Source organism: Sphaeramia orbicularis, chromosome 11 (assembly GCF_902148855.1).
Source record: "Sphaeramia orbicularis chromosome 11, fSphaOr1.1, whole genome shotgun sequence".
In the NCBI taxonomy this organism is placed as follows: domain Eukaryota; kingdom Metazoa; phylum Chordata; class Actinopteri; order Kurtiformes; family Apogonidae; genus Sphaeramia; species Sphaeramia orbicularis.
This window is the reverse complement of record NC_043967.1, coordinates 20,622,009-20,643,273: the sequence shown is the minus strand read 5'-3', so window position 1 is coordinate 20,643,273 and position 21,265 is coordinate 20,622,009. Positions and strand designations below refer to the sequence as shown.

The 21,265-nt window shown below is 37.9% G+C and overlaps 1 protein-coding gene across 2 annotated transcripts in view; it reads right to left on the bottom strand.

The window, feature by feature from the left end:
* rims3 (regulating synaptic membrane exocytosis 3) overlaps window positions 1–21,265 on the bottom strand; it is an 81,763-nt gene that overhangs the window by 13,697 nt on the left and 46,801 nt on the right. For both annotated transcript variants that reach the window (XR_003936580.1, XM_030146834.1), the window contains exons 3-4: window positions 487–628; window positions 292–404 (exon numbers count right to left, since the gene is read on the bottom strand). Coding sequence is in view for 1 of the 2 variants with exons in the window: in XM_030146834.1 (XP_030002694.1) it covers window positions 292–404; window positions 487–628 (255 nt within the window). In the remaining variant the exon portion in view is untranslated. The remainder of the gene's footprint in view (window positions 1–291; window positions 405–486; window positions 629–21,265) is intronic.

Below are 21,265 nucleotides of genomic sequence, written 5' to 3'. Positions count from 1 at the left end.
AAATATAGGAAAATAAATGATTTACACTGAAAAAAAAACTCTAAATAAAAAGGATAATATTACAATAAATGGTGATACAAGGTTAAATATAGAGAAAAAATCATTTGGGAACTGCCACAAAAGTAGTACTGGATCTTTATGGGTTAATGGGATACGTGGTTGAAAAGTTATTAAACATTTCAGATCAGTAGATGCTGTTGGGCCTTCGAGGGTTAAACGATATGAGAGGAGATGTAAATGTATTATAAAGACAAACCCAGCTACTGTGGGTCTACATCATGGTGGTCTTACCCATGGGGGGTGTAGCGAGTGTTTGCCGACCCACGATCTGAGCAGGGCCCAGTCCATCCAGGAAGTCACTGAACTGGCTTTCAGGCCCCAGGCGCGTAGTAGGGAAGACAAACCTGACAGAGAAGAAACAGAATTAACAATGGGTGGATGGATGGATGGATGGATGGACAGACAGAGGCATGGGTGGGTACTCACGTTCCATCAGAGCTGTTGGAGTTGGTGCTACCGTCGGTGGAGTCCTTACTGCCCTGCCGTGTCACTCGGTTCCTCATCTCCACGGCGATGCCGGTCTCTGTGCTCCGCCGGATGGTGCTGCGCAGCTTCTTGGTCCCGCCATCTGAAAAAATAAAAAAGCAAATAAATAAAAAAAATGATGAGATCAGAGCTGCTGCTTTAAATCCCTTTATTTCAACAGGATAATCCACTGAGCACAATAATCAGTTAAAGTCAACATGCTGTGTCTTATAGACCACTTTATAGTACGCTTCCCAAACGGATTAAGAAAAACTATCATAACGCTTATCTAAGAACTATACACTTTAATCTGAAGGAAAAGAATAATATATATTCACAATGAGATTTGATGGGTCTATTCATCAGCCTCTAATGTTGTTAGTTTCATAGTTAATATGTAAAAACTGACACATTTCTCAAAAGGAAGGAAATATACAGTATATGAACGATATTGGCTTCTCCATGAAGTTGAGCAGTGATTCAGGTTGTTACTAGTTGGCTTTGTTTTTTCATGCATCATCAGTGTCTTTATACTCAAAGTTTCTAATTTGAACCTTTTCTTGTTCATGGTGCAAATTTGTTATTTCCAACAGGTTTCAACCAAGCATTAAATGCGCTGCTTTAGGGTATTCCTTCTAGAAGCACCTATTTCTATTTCTACTCTTATGTAAATATGTAGCCTACAGAGTTTTATTAGACTGGAAAAAATTTAAATCTTACCTAGTGTAATTTTCTCATTTCTAGTCCAAGTATCTCAAAACACTTAAAATAAGGCATAATCACCTAAAGAGTAACTTTTCAGTGAGATATAAGAACTTATTTTTAGACAATAGAGCTTGAAAATCTTACTTCAAGAAATCTTACAAAGATAATTTTCACTTGTTCCACTGGCAGATGTTTTTGCTTAATTCAAGCAAAAAAATCTGCCAATGGAACAAGTGAAAATTATCTTTGTAAGATTTCTTGAAGTAAGATTTTCAAGCTCTATTGAATTAAGCAAAAACATCTGCCAGTGGAACAAGTGAAAATTATCTATCAGCTGTGGCATAGTCGGCTAGAGAGTTGGCTAGGTTGCTGGTTTGATTCCCTGGACTGGCAGAGAGTTGTTAGCTGATGTGTTTTGAGCAAGGTGCCCCCCTCCCCCAATTTTGCTCCCTGGGCGCCTGACATGGCGAGCCCACTGCTCCTAGCATGTAGTGTGTGTGATGCATGATCTAGTGATGGGTTAAAGGCAGAAGGCAAATTTCGGTGTGTGTGATGCTTTTTTATGTGTGTGACAAACTACTACAGACAAAATAAAGATTCTATTCTAAATTTAAAGGTTAGTATATTATTGGAGGGCATAACAAGAATGTATTACTTATTTAAAAAAATGTTATTGTCATGTAGAAAATCAAGGTCATGGAAGTTACCATAGTTGGTTGCTTGCCCATAAGTGGCAAATAAAATTTAAAATAAATAAAGAAATCCAAGAAGTATATAAAAAAAAATATAAGAAAAACACATGTAAGGTGAAAGGGCCATGTATTTTAGAACATTAGACCAACATAAGTGCTGATCCAGACACCTGTCCACATCCACATTATCCCTTTGAACATCATTCCTTACATTAGTACCATAACTGCATGGTACCTAATGAAGCAGGTACACCAATTATTTCTTCACACTGTTTTTTTTCTCAAGAAAAATAAGGGAAATTTTAACAATGTTAAGCCTGTAACTAAATATTTTGTTACTAAATATAATGTACATGTGTAAATGAGAAGGTGAGGCATAATATTGCTGTTAATGAATTTCATGTTGTTCAGGGTTGTTTAGGTTTTCACATCTTTTTTTTGGTGAAAGGAGAGTTTGTCATTGTAAACATGTTCATAATTTAAGAAAAATATTTGGAGTTGTCATTATTTGTTGGTTATTATGCTATTTATTTTACTGGTCTGGTCTGTTTGAGTTCAAATTGGGCTTAATGAGAACTAAAATGAGTTCGACAGCCCTGATTTTAAGACTCATGGAAAATCACATTTACAATATTCTAAGGCCTAAAATGGTGATGTTTAAGAAATGGTGGTATTTCAGACTTAAAGGTTTGTTTGTTTTTCAAAGGACCACATGTTCCCCATATACATACTGTTTATTTTAGCAAGTTCACTCAGGAGAAAAAAGCAATCTCACCTAACATCCAGTGGGAAGTCTCTGTGCTATTGGAACGTCCCTTTACTTTGCAGGTGTTACTACAGCCCATTTAAAACACATAAAACCCATTTCACCGTGGCTGCTGTGAATAAGGGCCAATAACCTTTTAGGGACACTCCTGAGCCTGAGCTGCAAAGTAGAAACATACGTAAATTGGCAGCGGGAGAAATGGCACGGGCGACGGGTTAGAAAGAGAGAGACTGGAGGCAGAGTGGGAAGGGGGAGGGAGAGCGAGAGGGAGAGGTATTTAGGCTTTACAGCTCTGCTGACGGCAGGAGAACAGCCGCATGCGGAAGAGCTAACCCCAGAAGAAGCTTTCAAAGCATCATCCCCTGTAATGACACACTGTATCTCTGCGCGACTTGACATGGTGGGTTCAAAGAAGTAGGGCACAGTCGAACAGATTTCTGTGCAACTTGTGACTTTAAAAGCTGTGCACTCCCGCAGTATCAGCCCCTAAGCCTTCCATAACCAATTGAATTATCTCTTTATTCTTTTTACCATCATTCAGCATAGTTTATGATGATCCATAGCAGAAATGCAGACCAGCATCACTTCATACACATGTAGCTGCTTATACATGTTAGTTATCACATGGGTCGATACAGATGTAGCCTGATTATACAATGGCGCACATATATAGGAATAATTAGGTTTTCAGGCTCATTTGTCTTTTTATTGTTATTATACACATCAGTAATCACCTTTGACCAGTGTTGGGAGTAACATGTTACAAAAGTATTGCATTACAGTTACAGATTACTTTTTGCCATAACGCAGTAGTGTAAGGCATTACTAATCAGTTTTCAGTAATATTTTACTCAGTACATGTTCAATAGCACTTGTGTTACAACATACTTTTTGCCCATAATTTAATTACTCAAATGAAAAAAACAAAACCAGCAAGACCATGAGACCTTAAGGAATCAAAAATGCGTCAGGAAAGTTTTATTTCCTGTTGGTGTTCAGCCAGTGAGTGAAGATGTCAGAAGACAGTCCATTGTCCACATGGACATATGTTCATTACTAACCCTAACCCTGCTTTAAGAAGCTAGTTAGCATGATCCCTGTGAACAGCAATGACAAAGTAAGCTAATGGTTCTATGCAGGGTTCCAACAGTTTTCTACAAGTTCAATTTAAGACTGCTTAGAACAGAATTTAATGCCCATTTCACAGCTATACTGGCAAAAACGTGTGACTCCTAGAATTAAGGAAAATGTATTTATTTACTCTAATGCCTTGATTCCCCCAGCATTTCTCACCGGGAGCTGCAAAGTTAGTGATAATTACTTTCTAATGTCAATATAAATTGTTGGGTTGGAACAGGTGGAACCGAGTAGACTTACTTTCACCTTTAAACACAACACAGTGAACAAGTTTATGGCAACATAACTTAAGACCTACCCCATCAAATTTAATACCTTTTAAAGACTTTAAGGTATTAAATGCAGATTTGTAAATTCAAGACTTTATAAGACTAGTTAGAAATCTTTATCAATTGCGGATTTATCTACTGGCATCCTCTGTGCTGCGACAATGACCGAAGATTGTCGGTTCGAATCTTGCCTCCGACTGTCCACATGTCAAAGTGTCCTTGGGCAAGACACTGAACCCTAAATTGCTGCCAGTAAGGTCTGGCAGCGCCTTGCATGGTGGCAGCTGCCTACTGGTGTGTGTGTGCGTGCATGAATGGGTGAATGTGAGGCTTTGTAAAGCGCTTTGGGCACCATAAAAGTGTAGAAAAGTGCTATATAAGTACCAACCATTTACCATGTAAAATGTTGAAAAAAAATGCAAGCGTTCCTGCTGGGATTCCAACACCGTAGACGGTAACATTACTTATTGAGCTATCCATCCACATGTACTTTGGTGCGCCAGAGGCTCTCCTATCTCTTGTATTTGGGGGTGGGGCATGCACCATTTATGACGAGAGTCTGTATGTAAGTCCAAATAATGCAGGAGTCATGTAACGCATTACAATTCTGAGCAAGGTTATTATTGTTAACGAAAACTAATGGAATGACGAAAACGAGGATAGAAAAAACATTTTCGTTAACTGAAATAAAAACTATAATTACAAGAAAAAAAACTATAACTAACTGCAACTGTATTGTGTACTTACAAAACTAACTAAAACATATAAAAATTATAGATAAAATTCCCTTCGTTTTCGTCTTTGTCAATGTTGGATTGATATGAAATTAATTTATTTCAGTCAAGCAATTTTAGCTGGCGGCACCATACAGCACTTCAAAGTCCGTCACTTGGAGTTGGAGACTGAAGTCAGGAGAAAGCAGCAGAGTCCTGTATGGGATTTATTTGAATATGACAACGAGGAAGATAAAAGATATGAAAAAACTAAACTAAAACTAAGCATTTAGAAAAAAACCCAAAAACTAATAAAAACTAGCAAACCTGCTCTAAAAAATAATTAAAACTAACTGAATTAGAGAAAAAATAAGTTAAAACTAAATAAAACTAAACTATAATTAAAAAAATCCAAACTATTATAACCTTGATTCTGAGACAGTAATATTGTAATGTAAGGGATTACTTTTAAATAACAGTAACAAGTTTAGAAGTAAGTTGCACAACACTGCCTTTGACCAGGTGCAATGATCACATTTTAAGTCCCAGTTACACTTTATCAATCAAGAATAAACAACACTGTCACAATCATTTCATGAGAAGAGGTAAAAATATTTGATGGGCGACAGTGTATTTACTAGAAACAAGAGCATTTTCATTTGACGTAAGCAACTCATCTCCTCTTTCCTTTTGACAGAGATAGAAAAAGGAGACATGAAAGAAAGAGACAATACAAGGAGACACATAATGCACACATATGCAAATAATAATACAAAACTAGAACTGCATACTGTGCATAAATGTCATGTTGACACTCCAGCACATCCATCCACACACATGCAATGAAAGCACGTGTACAGTTTGGGCTGCAAGGTGACAGTTTAGCCAGACAGGAGGATGAGAAAGCTGCTGTAGTGTCAGCAAAGCTTGTTTTATAAAGACTTTATCCTCTAGAAACTGTCGGACTAATTTCCGGGACTTCCCTTTGATGGGGGCTTTCAAGGCAAACATACTCTTTAAGTCCCTCCAGTAGCAATTTATTTATATTTTTACACATATTATAAAAAAAAACCCAAACAAAAAACACACTTAAGTCAACGTCTAAGTTTCCCTTTCAGTCTACTTGTTAATTTGGGGTGTAAATAATCGATTAACAAAGCAATAACAAGAAAAACAGACGGATTAACTTCCTCAGTTTTAGTGTCTGCATCTGCGCAGCTCATTATGACTGTGGTTGCGGTTGCTGTAGAAACCTGGGCTCGTATCTGTCTTCTATAGGAGCCCACGTACTTGAATGGTGCAGTGAAGTCACCAAAGGAGACTAACAAGCTGTTGCTTATTGTTGCCAGTTAAGGTACAGCCGTCCCACTTCATTACCCTGAGCAACTCCAAGCTCATTAAGCATCCTCACTTTGCTCATGTTATCACCATGACAACTACACACACCCTGCATCATCATCATCATCATCATCATCATTATAGAGACAACCAGATAACAAATAAAGACGCTTAAAGAGACTGGGTGGGCCAAAAACGAACACACAGGAAGATAAGAGGAGAATTGGGAAAAGGGAACAGAGAGGACAAGTAGAAGTAAGTGTTGAGAAGTGGGAGATAAAAATGATGGGGTCCCATGGGTGTTAGAGATGAGGAGAGGGGTGCTGCCTTCTGCTGCCTTCTATTTTTAATCCTGCAGTCAAGAATATTTCCAACAATGTGTGTGTGTGTGTGTCTGTGTGTGACAAGAGACAGATTCATGTGTGTTTGCAGCATCACACCCAGACAAACCCCATGCTCTCCTGCTGCCATGACAACCCCCGCCCTCAGATCTGGACCCAGACAATGCCACCTGAGACAACTGGCGCCATGACGACGGCCTCATCCCTGATCACTTTACAAAAAATGTATTTATTGAGACGGCATTTTACCAAAAAAAAAAAACAAAATAAAACAAAAAAATAAAATAAAACAGAACTCAACTTCTGTATGTGCTTGTAACTTACAGTACTGAATTAAAAGTGTATATAATCCACTCATCACATAACATCGGCTCAAACTATGAAGTATCTGTTCATTTAACTTCATATCCACACTTGTTACTCATTTGTCTACTGACCCCTCCCCTCTCATGAAAACTGGCCCCCCACCACCATCACCCTCCTTCCCGCGGTGCGAAGCAGTGATCTCTTCCTTCCTATTTAATCCCCTCCTCCTCATCTGCGCTTTCCCTCCATGCGTTTCCATGGCAATGCCGTCTGCATTGCACCAAGAGCCCCGGCCGGCGTGTTCGTTCATAAGCCTTTTCCCCACTCTGTGTCTTAGCTCATATTGTCCTCTCCACGAGTCCTTAATCAGACGCCACTCCTTTTCCTCTTACCGCCTTAAAACTGTATCTCCCACCACTCATTTTCACTCATATTGGACATCTTCATCCTCATCTCTTTGTTTGCTCGCTCTGCTTTTTTTTTTTCTCCTCCTCTCTATACTAACATCCCCTATGCTCAGCTCCATATCATATTTTCATTTGCTGCACTCCTGAAACAGTCATTTATCATTTTTTGGCCTCCGTCCATATTTATCACACAACTCTTATCGCTTCTGTAAATTATTTATTTGCTTCTCACCTACTTTGTTAAACAGTGTTAACACCACAAATCCTTGAAGAAGTAATTAGAGGTAGTCAAACATGAATGAGTGGGGTTCAATAGCTGCAATAGTAACACACTGCAAATTATTTGGTTCTTAAGAAAAATTTAAAAAAACGTAGATTTAGAAGTGTTAGATAATTTATTTTGTTTCAAGAGTTATTTTCTCATTTTAAGTGTTCATACATATAGACATGCTTATTTCTAGATTTAACTATCTTAATTCAAGAATCTTGTCAAGTGCTGCATGGACAGGTTTCACTTGTTTAGAGTACCTTTATCCTCAGATTGAGTGTTTTTAATCTTGTTTTTAGACACCCTTTTTTTGCATTACGTTACATGAGCCGATGTGGTTTACTGGACTAAAGGACAGAAGTTCTTAGTCTAAGGTTGTTAAAGTGTCTCCTGTTGGATTCAGTATGATGACTAATATCAATTATTTGAGGACGCACTCATGATTCAGACGGAAAATGTGCGGCCTGGGGAGGAATCACACACAAAACTTTCTTTGAGTGAGAAAAACCACCTTATGCAAGCATCGCATTTGATATTCACGATGGGAAGGAGATTAAGGGGGGGAAAAAAAGAAGTGTCAGGGAACGGGGTGAATTAATAGTTACGGTTGAGAGAAGGGAAAAAGGCAGACGGGTGGAGGAATAAAGAAAGGTGGGATTACTGAAAACGCCAACAATGCAGAAAAGCGCCTCACACTTTGACTGCACACGTGTAATATATAGCTCCTCTGTGTGTTTGCAAGTGTTTGTGTATGCGTGTGTGTGTGTGTGTGTGTGTGTGTGTGTGTGCATTCGGTGGATCATTAAAGCCGCTCTGACATTTGGAGAGAACACTGATGAAGCCTCTCTCATTATACGCTGTAATATAGAATGCTGTTTTTAGCCTCCCTGGCTGCGCCGACATGCCTATTGGATGCACTGGTGACGGCAACGATCCACCATGCATAGCAACAGTAACCAAGCATGGGTGTTGGAGATGAAAGATCTGTTGTGGTATCTTCAGCAGCGGACCCTTTCTAAATTTGGACAAAAGAAGACTCAAGGTAGAAGCTTAAGCTAAAAAAGGCTAAAAAAAAAAAAAAAACAAGCCTATAAATACTGTATGTTTGCATGATTCAGAATATGCATCATACAGTTACATAACATTAATTCAGTATCTATAACGTTAGCAGCAGAGAGTGAGACATTAGTTATTCTAATGTGAACCAACAACATGAAGCAAACTGAACTACATATAAACTAAGTTGGACTGTTTTTTTCACGTAGTTACCCTATAACCCCAAACGTATCATATTTATTACATGAATTTTGATGCCCCCTACATGATCAGTGTGTATTTTTTTTTCTTGAAAAACCTGATGTATACAATTAGATACATGCAATACACAGATAATCCACCAGGGGGAGGAATTCGTTCACCAGAGGCCTTTCCAGTGACACTACAAGACTGTCATTAATGAGGAAGGAGGCAGAATTTTGCCAATTTTGAAAAGGAATTACCAATTTGTTAGACATGTTTGTGTTATATTATGTTTTTGTTTGTTCAAAAAAAAAAAATTTGAGCATTGAGACCTGATGTGTCAAGTATGATACAAAATTGAAATTCATACATGGAAATTGATATTTGAAAAAAAAAAAAAGAAATTTGGTTGTTCGGAAGGACCGATAAAGACTCCAGTTTCAAAGAACTGGAATTTTCTGTCAATGATTTAATGGTTCAGGCTTTACAGGGTTAAAAAGCCACAATGAAATCGTTGTTCATTGTGTGGCATTTGTTTTTCTTTTTTTGGTCGACTTATCTCCTTCAATATATTGGAATGTTCTGTTTCAACTGGTCATTTTTTGCCTTTTGCATCTACCTATCTATCTATCTATGGAAACTGATATTTGAAAAACAAATTTCTGATCGTTCAGAAGGACCAATAAAGGCTCCTATCAATGATTTAATTTTTCAGGCTTTACAGGGTTAAAACATTATAACTACATAAACACACTTTTTATATTTAAGGAATCAGCTCTAATCACAATAATTTAGGTCACGGTTTCTAGTTTAAAACCTAAGAAGAGTCATTCTCAGTGCTGCAGAGAGTTACATGAATCCTCTTTATACTTAATAAATATTATTTGTCTTCTCGTGTGTTTTCTTGCAAGTTTACAAAGTGGCTGCGTAAATACCCCCCACACACAAACACACACACACTCTATAATTCAACCTTTTATGAGACACTGCCAGCGCTTGCTTTTTCTAAGTCAGTAACTCGGCTCAAACAAAGCATGCAAAAACAATTACATGAGGAGGAGAGTTAAGTGAAGCCTCATAGTCTGGTTTTAATGATAACGCGTTGGAGTTCAAACAAATGCACTGGTAGTTGTAGCTGTTTGTTTTTTGTGCAAATCATGTTCACAACTCGGGCAGGGCGTGGCCAGCATGAGGCGATTAGACCTTCTCCGCATCAGATCACAGTGGAAATGATTTTGGAAATGTAAAACCTTCATGTATGGCAGGATGTTGGTGAGTTAATGTGCCAAACAGGCTCCGGTCTAATGACAATTAATTACAATGAGGAAAAGAGTAATCAAATTCAGATGCAATTTCCTCTTGATTACTCAACCCTGCTGCTGATGGGTTAATAATTCAAGATGGCGAACGATTTATAGGACCGAAGAAGATAAGAGAGAACACGACCAATAAGACAGCAAGAAACAGTCAGCAATCTACTGCAAACACATTTTTATCAAGTCATATTATTTTATGTCTGCTGGTAGGATGAAAACACTTCCCTCTGGTCTAATTCAATGGTTTTCTCATAAGAATTTTTAATTAAAGCTGAAAAATAAACCAAATCTCGACTTAAGGATCATAACAATTCAAGTACATTCTCCAGATAAACAGGATATTAGTCATTTTTGTTAAGGTATAAGGATGCTTCTATGAAACTGGTCCCTAAAAACAGCATATGGGGACTAAAAACTCAAACCAGTTGTAGACTAATGTCATGAAGCAAGTTTGGAAGCACTTCGGACCTATTTTAAAAATAAATATTTACTGAGATAAAAGAGAAACTATTTTTCAGATAAAACACATGTATTTATTTATATATATATATATATATATATATATATAATGCAAAAATCCGCATGTAACATGGTAGAAAGGACATGAAAATTAGCGCTTCTATTTTTTTGAATATGTTTTTATTCTCTCACAGATACATTTTGGGAATTTAACTAATTATGCAAGGCAGAGTATTTCATAAAAATGACTCACAATTTATATGTGTTTAAATGGGCAGGTTATGCATGTAACACAAGTGGACACAATGGGTTACGAAACCTGGAATGAGACTGAGATTCATGAAAAACCTGCTGGTCTGGATTAGAAAAACCACATTTAACACAGTGTCTTTATTTATAGTGCCATATAAGACCATTTCAAGCCATGTGTTCCAGATCAAATGCACTGACACCTAGGTAGCTTTTCATGTCCCAATTTTGGTCCCATTTTTGGCACCAATATTTTATTAAAAATTCATTAATTTTGGGATGGCTCAGAGCAAGAATATACATTTTTTGCATTTATCTGAGGTCATCATTAGGTACATCCTGGGGGGAATTATGTCTAAATGTCTCTTTTATTATTGGGTCTAAAAAGCTGGCTAAATGCCAGGTACCAAAATGAACCCAGTTTCATAGAAGCACCCATAAGAGCAAGTAAGTGTTTCCATCCAGAAAGCCCAATTAAATACCATGTTGAGGGTTTCCCACAGTGTAGTAGTAGACCATTAACCTGCCTTTACATCCACACTGGCTAAATTATATATGCACCGTATGTGGGTATGTGCTGTGTAAGTGTTAGTTATAGGAACAAGGAGTAGTAATGACACACTGATTATAGGTCTTCAGACACATGGTGACTCACCTAACACACATCATAGTTTGGCGACACTACAGTTTTCTACCTGTTAAAGCATTGCCGGGTTATTGCTAAAGCACCTTTGTTCATTTTCGACCCAAAAATGAAACAAGCACTAAATCTGAGAACCTGTGGTCTTTTACAGCAGGTCACCAGATCAGCTGAAATCACAGAAAATACATGTGAAATAATACCACAGTTAGCTCCACTGTGTCAGAACACTAACATGCTGAAAACAAAAACATCAATCCCTCTTTCTGACCGACAGAAACATAGGCCTGAGCTGCTTTAAGAACAACACTGCACTTAAAGATAAAGGGGTGTGCATCGTCATCACTGAGGCAGACAATAGACATCTTGATGCATAGTAAAAGATCTAATACATTAATGATGGTATACTCATAAGATACCATTATTCATCAGTATTCAATATTATATGTACTTATAGGTTTACATGGACATTGCTAATGCTAATCTAACAGAGATTATAATATACAGTGGAACACTGTGACTAAAGAACAGATGATGCAGCTGTTCCACACACCATACTTTACTGCCATTATCTGAAATGACAGCTCTGGAGGTGAGGGGGTCTCATTTTGTTAAATGCCTACAGCCTCGACTCCCCTCTCCTCCTTGACTCTTTCGCTTGTATCAGGTCAGGAGAGGAGAGGAGTCAAGGAGATACAAATTAGAGGAAGGAGGCTGACTAAAAAGGGTGTTCAAGGCAACTGAGCAGTTCAGAAAATGGATGAATGGAAGGACTGACTGAGAAACACACGTTCGTCTTTTTTAGGGAGAGGTGCTGAAATCTGCCGAATAAGTTGCTAAATCTGTTGCATAAAATCCGTAAGGGGCTCTTTAGCGCAAGGAACTCAAACTGAATAGACTAGAAAGCCTTTACTGTTATTGTGCATAAAAACAGTATACATCGGATTTGTGTGATCAGTGTAACAGTTAAAATCAGGCATAATAAACCCGCCCCTCGCACATATATAGCTTATTTTGGCATCGATCCATCATGTCTATGCGTGTGCTGATGTCAGCATATCAGTTGCCTCTATATATGTGCAAAATTTGGAGTAAATTGAAACGAGATTGATGTTTTTATAGATGGGAAATTTTAAGTAAATGGGACAAAAAAAAGATTTTTAAAATTCCTTAAAAATCTAAACTTTGACCTACTTTTCCCAAAATGTAATGACGACACCTATTCCTGGTCACTGGCAATCTATAAACCCAATTTGGTATGAATTCAACCAATAGTTTTGCTGCTACAGACATGTGAAATTTCACCCATTATAAGTAAATGGGGAAAAAAAAAAGATATAAAAAAATTCATGAAACACTGAAACTTTGACCTACTTTTTCCAAAATGTAACCACATCTATGCTGGGTCACTGGCAATCTATAAACCCAATTTGGTATTAATCCAACCAATAGTTTTGCTGCTACAGACATGTGAAATTTTGCCCATTATAAGTAAATGGGGGGAAAAAAAGGATTTTAAAAATTCATAAAAATGTCAACTTTGACCTACTTTTCCCAAAATGTAATGAGATCTATTCTGGATCACTGGCAATCTGTAAATCAAATCTGGTATGAATTCAACCAATGGTTGTTCTGCTAGAGTGTTAACAAACAAACTGAACCAAAAACAATACCCCTTGCCTCCCCTTTGGGGGGCGGGGTAATAATTAATAAATGTGGGGGGAAAATATTGAAAGACTTGCAGACATTCTGATGTTCAAAAGTCATGGTACATGAGGAAAAATGATGAATAGTGAATGATTATTGCATGTGAAATGTATACTTCTTGCACATAAAATAAGTAATGAATACTTAAAATATTATGAATCTTTGTTGCTCTTGAATAGATTATAGCAGTTTGTGTGTGTGTGTGTGTGTGTGTGTGTGTGTGTGTGTGTGTTATTCTTGCTTAATGTAAGGACTTCAGATTTCAAGAAACAGTTTTTAGTCTTTTAGTCTGAACTAAAAGACTTGAACAGTTGAAAGGGGTCTTTAAGAGTGCACTTAAGACAGTTTAAAGAGGAATCAATGTAAATATCAAGTTATTGGCCAGAAATGAGGTCCATATGTGTAAATAACAAAAGCACAGTGACTCCTAATAATTCTCAGCAGTGTTGTAGTACTCGAGTACAGTCTCAGACTCGAGACTGGTCTTCTGCTGTCACGGTCTCGTCTCGGACTTGACCCTTCGAGGACTCTGTCTTAACTCGGTCTAGGACCACAGTGGGAGGAGAAGGACTTGTAATTTCAGAGCGAGTCCTTGAGACCAACAGATTTTTTTAAATGTTCATGGTAACAAAAAAATCCAGTTATCCATCATTACAAAAAAATTTAAATAATTTAAAAAAAACATATGGAATGTTGACGGGCATTATTTGAAAAGTACATCCCATGGTGCAATGCAAAGATTCTGCATTCAGTGAGTGTCAGTGACTTCATTTCAGTTGCTGGTGCAATCACAGAGCGGAGACAAGATGAGCGACCAGTCAAAACAGACTTGTTTTTATGGTCTTGGTCTCGACTTAGTCTCGACTCCTGAAAGGCTCTGTCTAGACTCGGTCTTGCTTCCCCAAAGACTAAGTCTAAACTCGGTCATGCTTCCTCAAAGACTCTGTCTTGACTCAATCTCGACTTGAAAACCAATGGTCTTGGTCTCGACTCTGTCTCAACATAGGCGGTCTCGTCCCCATCGCTAATTCTCAGTAAATTGGATTTTACTGATGCACAGATGCTAAAAATGATCAATCCTGAGTTGATCTGAACTGAATCCAATGCTTGTTAATCGGAGTAATCACTTTGTAAACTCCCCATGCTGGTGCACTGACGCAAATCTGTGAATCTTGACATTACATTATCTCGCAAGGTGCAAAGGCCCTGTTTCTAAAGGAAGTGTTTTCTATGCAGACATCGGCTTCACATACATATACACAGGCACAGAGAAAGATACAGCTGAACGGTTCAGCAATCTGACTGAGTGAGAACACTGTATAGAACACACAGGGGCTGATGGGAAGGATTGAAAAAACACGATAGATGCTCGGAGTGAAAGTAAGAGCAAAAGAGATGGAGATTAAGGAGAGGGAAAATGAAGATGTCAGTGAGCTGGAAGGAGAAGGTGGGGGATGGAGACAAAGAGGGCGACGAGGGAGTAAGGCAATGCAGAAATGAGAAATAGAGAGGGATAAAAGGTGAGCGCCGGTCAGCATAGACGGTGTTTAGTAGCCTCTAAAAGCACCAGAGAGGGAGAGAAAGCTTTTAGAGACATGAGTTAGGTTTCAGTTTGTATGTGTCTGGAAAGGCAACCAGTCAATACTCCTCAAAAGAGAAAATGAGGCAGTGGAGCCAAGGTGGGGTAAAGGAGACAGAGGAGTAGCGCCATCACCTGAGATAGAGGCTCAAAACACACAACGGGATTTTTTTCAATTATTCATGGTGAATGTGAAGAAGTCATTCAGTGTTATTGTGCAGGTGCTGCAGAGGGTCAACAACAATCAGTGTTGTTAACAGTTTTTTTCTGTTGATTCACAGGTCTGTTTTTGGGTTGTTTCATGTGTTAAGACTTTCTCTTCAGGGGTTGAATTTTGCCTTGAAGTGTGTGATCACCCAGAGCTTTCCAAAATGTCTCTGCCAAAAATCTTTAAGTGTTTTTCTTAGCTGTGACTCAGAGACAGATCTGGTAGGGTTGAAAGTGAGTCACCCCAAAAACATCCTGAGCAGGTGCCAGGTCAATTCTGTCGTCCTCGGTAACACAACCACACATATGTACGAGCACCGGATGAAGAAGAAGTGTATGTGCTTTTATTGTTATGATTTCACTATGGGGAGTTTGTCGGCCCATTTGTTGGCAGGATTACACAAAAAATACAGCACTAATTTTCATGAAACAGATCCAGCAAACACAGACGCATTGTGTTTTACAGTATTGAGTTCTAGTACTGTGAGGTATTTACTCATAGTACCCTATCATTAGGTTTCTGTTTTCTTCTCTTATCTATCATTACAACCCAAGTCTTTTAACCCTCAAAGACCTAGAACTATATTTGTATTTTTTGTATTTGTATTTTTGTGTTATCTACACCTAACCTCTCCTAAATGACTACAATAGAATAGATCTTTCTTTTCACTGTTACAGGAACAATGGAAATTCTGTTTAGCAGCAAAAACACTTAAAGGGGTCATATTTTCCTAAACCCACTTTTATTAGTCTTTGGTATGTTTATTTGTGTATTTGGACCGTAATAGTTCATAAAGTTTGAATTTGAACCGTCCAGGTGCTGCAAAGCTATCTTTATATTCATTTGGCAAAAATCGAGTGGATTTCTACAACCTGTTTTAATTCCTGATTAATTTGTTCCGTTTTATAACTAGTTTCGTCATGACATTTGCACATATAAGGTCAAGACTTCCGACGAATATTTTTCCGAGTACGGCATAATTGTTTGCCAGCAGCAGTGATTGTAGTAAAAACTGAAAATACTCAAGTATTGCATTTACAGTTTATGTAGACCACAGGGAAATGTTTTAAAATGAATAATTCCATTTTAAAAAAGCCAAATATCACTCCTTTAATAAAACTGAAGCATTAAACATTCTTATTGAAGATTACAGGGCAAATCAGAAACACTAGAGTGGTGCTAAGATTTTACAGATGTTCATGTTGCGTTACCGACAAACATTTCTCCGAGTACAACATAACTGTTTGTCAGTGCAGCAGTTGTAGTAGAAACTGAAAATATGTCCAAACTTCGAGCCGATTACCTAAAATGTTCAGTTGTTGGTTGTATTAAGGAACACAAGTGGCTGAAAGGAACAGAGAGCACAGTCAACAACCTAGAAGGGGGTGGGGTCATGAGCATTTAAAGGGCCAGCGCTCAAAATGACCTTTCTGGTGTCATTACTCAGAAATAGTGTTGCAGATGGACCTGTGGAGTTGAATTAAAGAAGAATTCAGACCCAAACATAGCATTTACAGTTTATGTAGACTACAGGGAAATCCTACTATAATGGACGTTTCTGTGTCCGGCACGTGTTTGTCTGACACGTGTGTGTCCGATCGATGTCCCAATGTTGCAGCATGGGAGGGCGTGTGGGTGCAATGCCGTTGTTGCACCACGGGAGGGCGCTATCGTACAATGGCACCATGGGTACAATGCCACTAGTGTTTTAAAATGCATAATTCCATTTAAAAAAGCAAAATATCACTTCTTTAATCCCTAAAGACCCAAACATCCACTAGCAACAAAAAACCATCAACTGATCTAAGCTGTTTAATACCTGTTGATCCACTAATCCTATCAATACATGTAAATAATTGGTGTAAAATATAGTTTGTCATCTTTTCACGGTCATCAGATATGACCCATTTGGACATTCAGAGGCTCCATAGTTACTGTGGAAACACAGTCATCTTCTACAACATTGATTCACCAGTAAAACCCTTGGAGTTGGATCAGTGACAGTGGATGGAGACATTTGGTTTATGTTCAGTTAATGATAGATTTTACTGTAAAAGTCTCTTTTTCTTCAATTTTGTGTGTTTCTGACATAATAAACTTCAACTTAAATCTTAGCTTTTATGAATTTCTGGATGATCAGCAAATTAAACAGGAAAATACCCGATTTACCCTGAAAAAACACAAAATACAGAAGATAATATTATAACAAATGGTGATAAATCACTTAGGAAAGTTAAATATAAAGAAAAAATCATTTGGGAAGTGCCACAAAAGCAGCACTGGGTCTTTATGGGTTAACACTATTCAGACAATATGAGATTTATTGCATTCATTTTCTCAGGTTTTATACCAGGTTTCATTCAACACATGTCATTTCTATCAGTTTGTGTAATTTTGTGTTTGTGCCAAACACCCAGTTTATTTAAATCTAGGTTAAAGACCCACCTGTTCTCAGCTGCATTTGAATAGAGTTTTTATTCATCAGTTCAGATCTGACACTGCTTCTTTTAAGCTTAAAGTTTTTGGGGGGTTTTCTCTCACGCCTATACTTTTTATTGCTTCCCTGCTGTAATGCTTTTAATGTTTTATGTAAAGCACTTTGAATTGTCTCGTACATGAAATGTGCTATATAAATAAACCTGCCTTGCCTTGCCTTATGAGGTCAGAGGTCAAATTAAATAGTCATGTTAACCTTTAGGACCCATTTAATTTAGTTTTTTGTGTATCTCTTAAGGCTGTGCACATATTTCCTAAGTTTTCTCATTGTATCTGTAGAAATGAGAACAAGAAATACATATGTGTGCTCATTAGAACTCTGCAAAAACAACAAAGCTGAAGGTGTCCTAACACTTTTTCACAGTATTATATAAAATTCAAATCAGTTCCTGTTGTTGATCCCCAGTTCAGACCAAAATCTGTCAGTTCTGACGATTCAAAACACATTTTATAGCAGATATTGACAACACACACCATACAGAAAAAAATCTGATCTGTATCTATGGCCTAGAAGGCTGGAGAGTCAGTTCATGACTGAAAGGTCCCCAGTTCAATTCCCATGACTGCAGAGAACTGTTGACTGATGTGTCCTTGAGCAAGGCACTTAAACCCATATTTGCTCCCTGGGTGCCTCTACAGCAAACCCACTGCTCCTAGTCTGCAGTATTTCGTGTGTTCCTGCATGTTCTAGTGATGGGTTAAATGCATGGGGTCAATTTCGCTGTGTGAACTACATACTGACAAAATACAGATTCTAAGCTTTACTGTAGTTGTTTTCTTGCTCAACCTGTTAAACGTTATAACGGGTGAAAACTGTGATGCCATAAAAATCAAGGATAATATTATTTTACCAATGTATGCCAAAAACACTGTGAAATACAAAAATACCCCGAAAGTGCAGTCATAAAGTTTGGGTGAATCTAAATCATGCATCACTAATGTAAAAACAATTAGCCTGTAATGCTAAATAGGGTGACTTTAAATTTCACTGGCTGTGAACAAGAACATGCCTAACATTTTTTTTACAGATAGTCAGATGGAAATAGGAGCTCTCAGAGAAATGCCTTTGTCCCTATCTCCTCCCTGCATCTCGTCAACCCATCCTGAAGAGCTGTTATATCTCAGTATGAGAGAGCACAATGTTCACACAATGTTCTTTTATGTGCGCTACAATTCAAGTAAACCCATCACAGCAGACTTTGACACACAACATAAACAGTGTCTGGTCAACAGCCAACATCAGCAGATATTGTTTTTAATGTTCTCTATAAAACCGCATTCAGGCAAAGAATAAATCTACAATGATAATTCTGTGATTCCTCTGTAATGATAACAGTTATTAGCCCTGGCTATTACTGACCTACTTTATGTACTGGAGACAATAAAGTACATCCAGAGCACCCAGACGTTCTATATTAAAATACAGAGGAATTATATGATCTGATTGGACAATATTTACATGAGGCTTCAAGTTTAACCCTTAAAGACCCAAGCAGCTGCTGGCAACCAAAATCATCTACTGATTTAAAATGTTTAATGATTTCTGAACCACTGAACAAATCAATACGTTGAAATAATTTAGGGTAAATCCAGTTTGTCATCTTTTCATGGTCATCAGATATGACCTATTTGGACATTCAGAGGCTCCGTAGTTACCATGGAAACACCCTCATCTTCTACAACATTGATTCACTGGTAAAACCCATGAAGTTTAATGAATGGCAGTGGATGGAGACGCTTGGTTTACAACAAAAATGAATAAAAAACTTACAAAATTATAAGGCAATGGTTACCCCCCCTCCAATCCCCCCCCCCCAAAAAAAAAAAAAAAAAAGCTAGTTAGTCCGTGAATCGAATCTGAGTCTGCCACATTGCAGTCCGATACTTAACCATGTGAGCTAAATCACCGCTGTGGCCAAGTCTGACCTATTTGCTATCTTGTACTGTGGTAGTTTTCGGGATGTAACAATAATAATAATAATAATAATAATAATGGATTGGATTTATATAGCGCCTTTCTAGACACCCAAAGCGCTTTACATTATTGACCCATTATTCATTCGCGCTCACATTCTCCCTCTGGTGGTGGTAAACTACATCTGTAGCCACAGCTGCCCTGGGGCAGACTGACAGAAGCGTGGCTGCCATTTTGCGCCTACCATCGACCATTCATACACCAGTGTGGGTGGCACTGGAGGCAAGGAGGGTGAAGTGTCTTGCCCAAGGACACAACAGACTGACTAGGACAGAGCGGGATTCGAACCGCCAACCCTTCAGTTATTGGACGACCCGCTCTACCAACTGAGCCATGGCCGCCCCAACAAGCTACCAGCTACAAGTCTATACATGGTAAGACGAGGGCGCTGATTGGCTCTGTGGTAATAGATAAACCGATATTTCATGCCACAGTACTATGTCTAGCCACTTCAAAATTATAAATATGAAAAATTAAGCAGCAAATTTACTAAAATAGAGCAAAAAAATAATCGAAAAGTCAACAAAGTGAACAAAAACAGCCAAAGTAATGAATAAAATGAACAAAAAATCATAATAAATCAACAAAATAGTAAGTAACATGAACAAAATAAGCCACAAACTGAACTACATTGATTTTTTTTTTTCCAATGAATAAAATTTTTTAAAATTCATTCATCAGCAAAACCATGGAGTTAGATAAATGACAGTCGACAGACACTTGGTTTATGTTCAGTTAATGATATATTTGCTGAAAAAAGTCACTTTTTCTTCAGTGTTCTCCATTATTGATATAAAAACCCTCAACTTTACTCTGAGCTTTTATGAACAACTATATGATCATTGACTTAAATAGAAAAATACATGATTTTCACTGAAAACAATGCAAAATACAGAGGATATTATAATAAAAGGTGATAAACTGCTTAAGAAAGGTTAAATGGGAAAAAAAAAAAAAAATATATATATATATATATATATATATATTTATATTTGGGAACAGCCATAAAAGTAGTACTGGGTTTTTGTGGGTTAATGGCAGTTTTGGCACTTGCAGTTTTCACAAGAGCACAAACACTCCCAGAACAGCCTTGAAAAATAGCAGGAAACTGTCATTACTTGGTGAATTTCTTCTACGGAAAGAAGTGAAGCTTACAAAACACATTTTAAAGCTTTGTTGTTTGATTTATTTCTTGACGTAAGAAAAAAAGCCTAGTGTTCACGCAACAATAGAAGTTGAGACTGTGTGAATCCTTTCATATAATAAATGCAAATGAAACTCCAACACCTTTGTGTTACTAGTGAAGCACAAAATAATGTGGAAGAATGGAAAATCACATTCTTAACGTTACTGACAATGATGAAAGCCTATGAACAAATCCTTAGTCTCAGGATGGGACTCGATTTACAGCCAGTCATCTCAAAAGTGTTTCTCCGACAATAGTACACACAGGACTGCGGTAGCTACTGGCCCCATAGCAGACCTGGAATCAGTTTAATAAGCAAACTAACAAGTATTCTCTTCCTGTGTGGACGTGTAGACACTCTCCGTCATTCCTTTTCTGTCTCTGTTTCTTTTCTGCCTCTCTGGCATACTTCCAACAAACACGGAGAAGAAAAGAAGGTATTAAAGATGAAAACAATATTTACGGGAAATATGAAAGTAAAGTCGAGGGAAGAAAACTGCAGGTGTCGAGCGGGTTGAGGGAGCTAAATGGAGCAGAAAAGAGTGGGGTGATTGAGTGTGAACGTACACACACACACACACACACACACACACACATAAATATAGGAGATGGAGCGTTTCACTGGGACGCTCACCAAATCCACACAAAAACAGACACACATCCATGCCTGGTTTGCTTTAATCTAACTCTCCTGGTGCACTGAATCTCATCAGTGGCGCTTGTTTCTGTGCGAGGCGCGTCCCT